The following is a 9,070-nucleotide window of genomic DNA, read 5'->3' as shown; positions in this document are numbered from 1 at the left end:
GGGCCCTGGGCCCGGGCGGGCGCGTCCGGCCGCAGCCGCCGGTGCATAGCGTAGAGGTTGCGCATGGCGCCCAGGTTGCACAGCACGGTGGCGAGGACCAGCAGCGCCATGAGGCTGGCGTAGAGCACAGAGAAGCCCAGCACCGACAGCGAGCCCTCCTCGTGCGCCATCTGGATGAAGCACCAGGTGCCGGGGCAGTACTGCACGAACTTCCCGAAGCCGGCAAAGGGCAGCGCGCAGAAAACCAAGGAAAAGGTGCCCACGCTGGGCGCCACCAGCACTCCGCGGCGCAGCGTGATGTGCCGTCGGTAGAAGAAGGGGTGCCCCAGGGAAAGCCAGCACTCCAGCGCCATGGCCAGGAGCTGCAGCGTGGAGGCGAGCCCGAAGAAGGACATGAAGAAGGCGAAGGCTTGGCACAGCGGGTTGCCGGGCGCGGGCGCCAGCCCCCACAGGCTCCGGTTCTGCTCGTAGGCAGCCAGCACCACCGGGCTGATGAGGCACTTGCCCAGCAAGTCGGTGACCGTCAGGCCGCACACCAGCACGTAGAAGACCGAGGGCGGCGGGCGCGGCGGGGCCGGGCCCCGCCCACGGCGCGCCCCAGGGCCAGCAGGTTGCCCAGGAGGCCGGCGCTGAAGAGCACCCCGCCCATTGTCGCCGAGTGGCCCTTCTCCACCGTAGTGGCGTTATGGCAGGGGGGGGAGGGGTGGTGGGCGGACGCGCGCGGGTGGCGCGCAGCAGAGGCTGCCTGGCGGAGGAGGCCGCGGAGGGCGCAGGGCCCGGCGCGGGGTGCGGAGGAGGGCTCCGCCGCTGAGCGCGCGGGGCGGAGAGGCTGCCCGGCAGAGGAAGCTCCTCGGCGGGCGGAGTGTTCCTCAGGCTGGGCGCCTCCTATCTAAACTCGTGGGTCACACCCCTCTCTGAGGGGCGGGACGCGCGCCCGGTGCGCAGCGGCCCTGGCACTGCCGAGCGCCCAGCAGCCCGGCGAAGAGTGTGGCCCTGACGCGTCTGGTCCTCGTAGAGACAGACCCTAGTGTCCAGAGTCGGAAGGAGAGAAGAAAAGGAGCCAGAGTCCGAGCAGCAGAGATCAATTTTCCCAGCGAGACAAGAGAACTCCTGAAACAGAGCTGTTAACGCGGCTGCCTCTAGGGAGCAGGAGGGCTGGAGGTTGTGGCGCTGGAACTTTGCTGGTGGCCAAGAACTCTGAAGATGAGTGAGGAAGGCAGAGAAAGGGCTACCGCCTAGCCTTCTAGAATTAGCATTAGTTGGCTAAGGAGGGTGAGGGCGACTGACATTTGTTTAGCAATTAAGCCTTGTCACTTGTTCTCTTTCTAGATCCCTGCAATCTGGGGCACTGTGATCGCCACTGTGCAGGTGAGGAGAGGAGACCTTGCAGATTAAGTGAGCTGATCAAGGTGACCTAAATCTTCTATTTGTAGAGTCCCTCTGTCTTGCTTCCATGGTTGGCCACTTTTCAGACAAGTGGTTCCAGAGAAAACCCAGAGGTGATGTTGGCCCTGGGTATCAGGAGTCATCGTGACTGTATAGATAGGCTGGAGGGGAGTGCTGCTGTCATCAGATGGGCTGGGGTTCAAGTCCTGCTTTTGCTACTTAGGTAAGAATGGGGACTGTGGCCCTGAGAGACTTGTTTAACCTATCAGACAACAGCCTCTATCCTGCTCGCTTGACTCTTGACACATGGAGATGACACCTGTAGAGAGCGAACACATAGGAAGTGCTCCCTACAAACAAGTGCTGTGATTCTCAGGTGGTGGCAATTTAACTGCAGATTTTAGCATGGATTTTTGTTGTTGTTGTTTATTTGTATATGTGTGTGTGTGTGTGTGTGTGTGAGAGAGAGAGAGAGAGAGAGAGAAGTAAGAGATAAATTGATTTTTTTCTTTTTTGGGGGACAGGGTCTTATCATGATAAGATCTTCCTGACCCAACCTCTCAGCTATTCAGAACCATGTAGTTTTGAAACCAGAAAATAGTAGAGTTGATTTAGAGCTTTCTCACTTCTCTGGTTTATGAGTATGTGGAAACATTTCTCCCTTGCTGGTCTTTGACTTGGATGTATCATAAAGACAAGGGAGTTAATTGTGATAAGTATAATTTATGACTTTAATTAACACTCAGTGCCCTGGGAGAGAAACTAGCTCAGTGTGTGGAATTTGAGTGGGATGACTGGGGCCATCTTATGTAAGCAAGTAGATTATGCTTTGGCTTGGAGAGGCTCAGTTTTAGGCTCTGTGCCTGTTCTCATGGACAGAGTCTGGGAGGGAGCAGGACCCTTGGGCTTTAGATGTGAAAGGCTGAGGGCGAGCAGAGAGATGGTCCCCAGACTGCCTGCCTAGACAATAATCTAGGCCACAGGCTGGAGAGGAAGAGTTCAAACTTTGGAATTAGATAGTTCAGAACTCTGCCAGTAGCTGTGTGGCCCTGGGTTAGTTACTCAATCTCACTGAATTTCATATTCCTCACAAATTCAGGATATGGGACTTAAGCTGACCTCATAGGGTTACTGTGAGCATGAACTGCTTGGCACAGAGAAATCATAAGAGCTAACATTCCTAGATCTGTATATGTGTGGACTCTAAGTCTTTCACGAACGCTGACTCAATAGCAGACCTGCCACAAGGTTAGTTCTCTTGTGCTCCGCCTTCTCTCTCATCCTCACCTCTCAGTCCTACGTCGACTCCTAACAAATAATGATGGGTTTGAAGAGCCCCACTTGAGTTGATTAAGTTGAAGGAGGAACAGACTCCATATCCAAAAGACATGAGAATCTGATAAAAGCTGAAGCTCTCCCCACCCCCAATGCCACACACGCACACACATACAAACACACAATTTATACCCATTTCAGAATGTTCAGAGTTTCCTAAAAACCCATTTTGGTATTCAGAGGTGGCCCATCCTCTAAGGATGATGTGTTGAGGCATCCTCCTGAAGCATACATACCTACTTCAATTCCTTGCAGCCTTAGTTTGCTTCTGTAGTAACTACCACTCCATACCCCTTACAGGAACAATGCCTAAGGGGAGAGGAGATCTAGAATGTAAACAATTTTTGAAAAACAACCTCAAAGTGTGACTGGTGGACCAGCTATGGGTCCCTGACAAGTGGTTTGCACATGCCGTGTTTCAGAGGTTGACAGTTTTGAGCAGGTACAGTTCAAAAAACCATGCTTCCTCCTGGCGTTTTATTTAACTGGCATTTCCCATGGGATGTGCAGTAGCCTCTCCTGCAGACTTTGCTGTCGTCCACCCTTCCCGATTCTCACTCTTTGGAATCTTCTGTCCCTGCTCCTAAGAAACTCTTTTTTACAACTTCACTGTAGAGCCAAGAAAAGTATAATTTGTTTATATACCAAATATATTTTGAGCTCTTACTTTGTGCCAGACATGGGGGTGCAGGATGGAGTTACTGAGGAGCACCTAGCAAATAAGGAAAGACAAATGTCATGTGGTGTAGCATTTATAGGCCCCTATGTTTTTATTTCAACTTTCAGTGACCAGGTTAAGCTTTTATTTATTCTAAGGGAATGTTAATGAAAATATCTTAAGCCCAGTTAATGGTCAAATGAACTCTATTTTCTGCAGAGCTGTGCCAAGCTACTTAATTGGGTTATAGGACAAATCTTCTGGAAAAATATGTATGGCATCATAAGAGCAGATTATTTTAAATATATAATTATATTGTACTGTAATAAATGTAGAAACCTGGGACCAGCAGTTAGCGTAATGGCTATGTCGCTGAATTTTCATTTAGTCGACTGAGGTTCGAGTCCTGGGCCCGGTGGCTTAAACTCACGCCGGCCGTGTGTGCGTGCATGCCCAAGATCCCGAGAGGAGAATGGAGGAGAAGGGATTGTGGCATCCCCCCCTGGGAGTGATTTCTTGCTTTCTGTCTCTCTGTCTCTCTCTGTCTTTCTGGTGAGCGCATGCACCCTATAGCAAAAGAAAACAAAACAAAACTCCAACAAAATAAATAAATAAATAAATAAATAAATAAATAAATGTAGAAACCATATATGCTCATGGACAAGGCCTGTAGTTGACCACAGGCAAATGAAAACTTTGACTTAAATCTGAGAAGGGATGGTAGAAACATTTTTCCTTGGATTTCTGACATATATTTTTAATTTTCAGATTAATGTCATATTTTACATAAAGTCTCATATGCCATATATAATATATGCGTTTTTTTAAAAGACAACTTCACATTTCTTGATTTCTTAACTGTTTCTTCCCTTTGCACTGCACACCCACTCTCTACCACCCACTTGTAGCACCCATTGCCCTCCCTTACAGTTTCTGGTATCCGCATTTATCCTCTCTGCTTCATATCTTCAGATCTTTCCATTTCTGCCGTAGAGTGCAGATACTTGGTACACATTGAGTGGGGATATACAGTGTGTATGTTTCAAAGTCCAGCTTGCTTTGCTTAACATTAAGTCTTCTATATTCATCCACTTTGAACCAAATGATTCAAGTATTTTCTGATATTTTCAATGTAGTATCTGTTATTGGTGTTTTAAAAGATATCAAACATAAAACAAATATATGGCCATGGTCAGGTTTTTAGAAAAGGGAAGAGAAGGAAAAAAAGCATAGATTTTTTTTTTCTAGATCCATCTTGGCTATGCTTCTAAATCTAATTCTATCCGTACCTTTACTGTACCCCAGGAAATATTTGAGCTGGGGGTAGTAAAGAGCAGAGAATGGACAGGAGGGAAGCCGAAAAGCAAATAACAACATTCGTTCCCAGATATGGAGCATCTTCTGCATGCTAGAGACTGTATTAGATGCATCTTCACCTTCAGTAGGGGAGCGATAACATGGCATTGTGTCAGTGCTATTTCAGGTCATGGGCGTCATAATGTGGGAATTCAAAGCTGAGCTTTCCTCTGTACCTTGTGCATTCTTTTAACCTTTCTAAATTTTAATTTCCTTACCTGTAAAAAAGCAGGGAAGGAGGACAATTGTACTGAACTCATAGAGTCAATAATGTGGAGTAAGTAAAATAATCTGTGTAGAGCAAGAGTTTCTATCTCAGCTGCACTTTAGAATCATCTGGAAAACATTTCTGATGATTCAGCACCTCAAACTCTGGCTATTCAAGACTCTTTAGGGTAGGGAGGTGCCTTCCAGGTTTCAATATATTTGGAAGGTCTCGGTGACTTCCTCTGTGTGGCTAAAGTGAGAACTTCTGGCTCAGAATGGTAAGCCCAATGTTGTGATACTCTCTGCATGGCTCTATACATGTTTTAATTTTGTTTTTGCAAGAGGGCACATGCACTTACTCCAGAGAGACAGAGAGGGAGAGGGAAAAGCATCTCCCCAAACACGCCATGGGCAATGGTCATGCTGTATTCCCTTCTCTATCTCACCTTCATTTTGGGATTTTGGGTATGCAGGCACATGTACCTAGCATGTTCTCAAGCTGCTGCATCCAGGACTCAAACCATGGGTCAGCCATATGGGATCCAGCTGCCTCAAACCCTAGGCCAAGGGTGGCCTGATATCAATGCTTTATTCCTACCAGTGCTTTGCAAAATTTGTCTTTATGTCTTTTTTTAAGAGAGATTTTTGCTATAAGGTGCATGTGCTTGCCAGAGAGACAGAGAGAGAAAGAAAGCGAGAAATCACCCCCCCCCCCGCCAGGGAGAATGGTCACACTTCAATCCCTTTTTCTCCATTTTCCTCTTGGGATTTTGGGCATGCATGCACATGTGCCCATCATGAATTTTAAGCTTCTGGGTTTGGGACGCAAACCACGGTTGACCATGTAAGAGTCCGTTAACTACATAACCATGACGCCACCTGCTTATCCCTATCTCTTCTTTTTAAGTAAGGAAAATGAGCCTCAGAGAGGTTCATAACTGGTTCAAGTTCTCCTAACTATGTAGTACATGATGAGTCTAGAATGGCAGCCAGGGCTATTGGATTCCCCAAGCCTTTGTTTTGGAGGAAGAGAAGAGCAGAGAAGACAAGAGGATGAGAGACAAAGGAGAGACCCCGTGATTTCCTCTGTCTGCTCAGGAGCTGCGAGGAAGAGCTGCCACCATGATCGTGCCAGTTTCCTGGTCTCTATGGTTGCACGATGTCTTGTGGACAAGCCTGCTCAGATGCCGTTGTGGCATCTGTCTGCTAAAATTTCCAGGTAGTTTAATAAAGTCTTCATTTTTATCTTATTCTGGTTTTTGCTCTTTGGGATCACAACCTTTTGTCTAGCAAGAATTTCCATTTTTATATCTTTTCCTGCCAAATTGAGAGACTTAATCCTCCAAAGATTTTGAGGAATGGATATGCCTTGGCCAACCTTGGTTAAATTTCTGTGTCTGTGTAAGTCAGGATCAGGATCTCTCTGTGCTCAGGACGTGGAGAAAACATAATTTCAGTGTTAACTTGGCTCAACCCCTAAGGATCAGTATGAATTTTTGAAAACGTCTTTGGGTAATGAACTGAAAGTAAATAAAGCATGCAGTAATCCATTTGTTAACCTAATTACATGAAAGCTCTTCAAAAAGTTCATGGAAAATGAGTATTACGGAAACTATGCATGGATATCCTCCCCCGACTCACTTTTTTTTCTTTTTTTTTTTTTTTGCACCTAAATAAGCTCATACTTTCATTTCATTTTCCACAAGTCCCCTTATAGCTTGTGAAGTTTTACTGAGAACTGAGTTTTCCTAACAATTTGCTTGTAGTTCTAACGGAAGTTGTTGTCAGGCATGGCTTGTTTGGTTTCCTGGGAAGCAGACTCTGAGGTGGAGATTGAGGTAGTGTAAGTAGGATAACTATTAGGAAGCAGTTGGGGATTAACACCTGTAAGAAGGAAGGACCAGGAGAAGCAGGACTGGGTAGAGAGAGAAGTTGGGTTGCAATAGTTACTGTAAAAGACCTTAACCATCCTAACTGAAAGAACCCTTTAGTATTGTCCAGAGTTGAGGGTGCAGGGACTGGGCCTTTATATCCTTGGTGGGCCAGGCACTGGGCGCAGGCTACCTTGGACCCTGAGTGTAGCAATTCTTTCAGCCAAAGCAAAACCAGGAAGGGGCCCTGGGAGTGATGGCTAGGGGAATGCATGGGACTTCAAAAATTCTGTGGAAAAATGAGATTAAAGGATGTGTCTGTTTGGTGCAAAAACCTTTTTTAAAAAGAATTATTTATTTAAATTTATTTACTGTGGGCCAGCAGATGGCATCACTGGACTCCCATGTAGTTCAAGTCCCAGACCCAGTAGATTATAATTCATACTGGGCATGTGTGCCCAAAATCCCACGAGGAGAATGGAGGAGGAGGAACTGCAGTGTGGCCATTTTCCCTGGGGGTTAATTTCTCACTTTCTCTCTCTCTGTCTCTGTCTCTGGCAAGCACAAATGTCCTATAGCAAAAAAATCTCTCAAAAAATGTATTAATATTATTTTTTTAAGTTTGACCAGACAGAGAGAGAGAGAGAGAGAGAGAGGAAACATGAGAAAGCAAGTTGCCAGGTCTGAGACTCAAAACCATGGTAGACCATGTGGGAGTCTAGTGCCTTAACCACCATGCCACCTGCCTGCCCCTGGTGGACAACCTTTTTGAAATCCATACATAGAGTCAGCAGGTGGCATGGTGGTTAGGATGCTGGACTCCATTGGCCAACCATGATTTGAGTCCCGGGTTGTCCTATAGCAAATTAAATAATAATAAATTAAAAATCAAAAAAGATATCCATGCATAGGTTTTTTTTCATAATACACATTTTCCATGACCATTTTGAAGATCCATTGTTAAGTGCTTCAGTCTCAAATGGGATTAAAAAATATTTAATTATAGAGTACATACAAGGGAGAGAGAAAGAGAGAGACTTTTCATAGGGACTTGGTCATGCTTCAGTACCCTTCCTGCAACTCACCAGGATCCTAGGCATGTACTCATGCACTGGTGTGTTTCAGACTGAAGGACAGTGGAACTCAAACCATGGTTAGCTTTTGGCTCCCAGCTCTGTAGTCCTGTATGTGCCCAACTGTGCCAGAGTGGCTGGGTCCCTTCTAATACTGGGGGTGGTGCTGGTGGGCAGCACAGCTGAGATCCAGAGGCAGTGACCCTTAAGTTCCACTATTGCTACATCAGGTTTAAAGGAGTTTCATTAAAGACCTTGCTGTTGAATCCAGGATAGTTAGGCCAATGCCTAGACCACACCATTCCATTTCTTTTCATTCATTTGGTTTTTGATTTAGCTTTCCTCAGTATAGTCTTGGATTTTTATTTTATCACTCTGATTATGCAACAGTCTTCTTCAGAAGTTCTCACTCATATACCCACTTTCCTGGGCTTCCTCAAATGCCCCATATCATTCGCTATATAAGGGTACATTGTTTGTTCGTGTGTTGGCGTATGAGTCTCTCAAGGGCAGGGGCTGTCTGCTTCAGCTTGATTCCTCTGTCTGCCACACACTATGGGCACACAGTCTATTCTCCATAAATGTTTGTTGCATGAATGAACAATCATGATACCTTCTAACATACCTTTGTCCATGTTCTGACTCTATTCCTTTTAAATGTTATTTATTTTAATTGATAGAGAGCATGTGCATTTGAGAGAGAGAGAGAGAGACCGCAAGCACCTCCTAGTGGGGTCATGTCACAATACTTTTTCCTCCATTTCTCCATCTCATGAAAGACTATTATTGAGTCTTAAACATTTTTGATCTTGGAGACCAGCAGATGGCATAATGGTTATGGTGAACTCCCACGTAGTCAACCACTGTCCAAGTCCCGGACCAACAGCTTAAAACTAACACATGTGTGGGACCAGCAGTTAGCATAATGGCTATGTTGCTGGACTTCCATGTAGCTGACCGCAGTTCGAGTCTGGACCCCGTGGCTTAAACTCATGCTGGGTGCGTGTGCGTGCATGCCCAAAATCCCGAGAGGAGAATGGAGGAGAAGGGATTGCGGCGTGACCATCCCCTTTGGGCGATGACTTCTCGCTTTCTATCTCTCTGTCTCTCTCTGTCTTTCTGGTGAGTACACGCGCCCTATGGCAAAAACCTCTCCAAAAAAAAAAAAAAAAAACAGAATAACA

At 46.1% G+C, this 9,070-nt stretch overlaps 1 protein-coding gene across 1 annotated transcript in view; it reads right to left on the bottom strand.

Annotated features, from left to right (window-relative positions):
- PTGDR (prostaglandin D2 receptor) overlaps positions 1-8,521 on the bottom strand; it is a 16,674-nt gene extending 8,153 nt beyond the window's left edge. Inside the window, 6 exon segments of the mRNA XM_027776630.1 lie at positions 12-595; positions 598-889; positions 1,024-1,263; positions 3,020-3,030; positions 4,669-4,815; positions 8,512-8,521. Coding sequence (XP_027632431.1) covers positions 12-595; positions 598-889; positions 1,024-1,263; positions 3,020-3,030; positions 4,669-4,815; positions 8,512-8,521 — 1,284 coding nt within the window.
- Positions 8,522-9,070: the final 549 nt, after the last annotated feature.

This window comes from Tupaia chinensis, unplaced genomic scaffold, assembly GCF_000334495.1.
Source record: "Tupaia chinensis unplaced genomic scaffold, TupChi_1.0 Scaffold000688_1, whole genome shotgun sequence".
Taxonomy (NCBI): Eukaryota; Metazoa; Chordata; class Mammalia; order Scandentia; family Tupaiidae; genus Tupaia; species Tupaia belangeri.
This window is presented reverse-complemented; position numbering and strand designations above follow the sequence as displayed.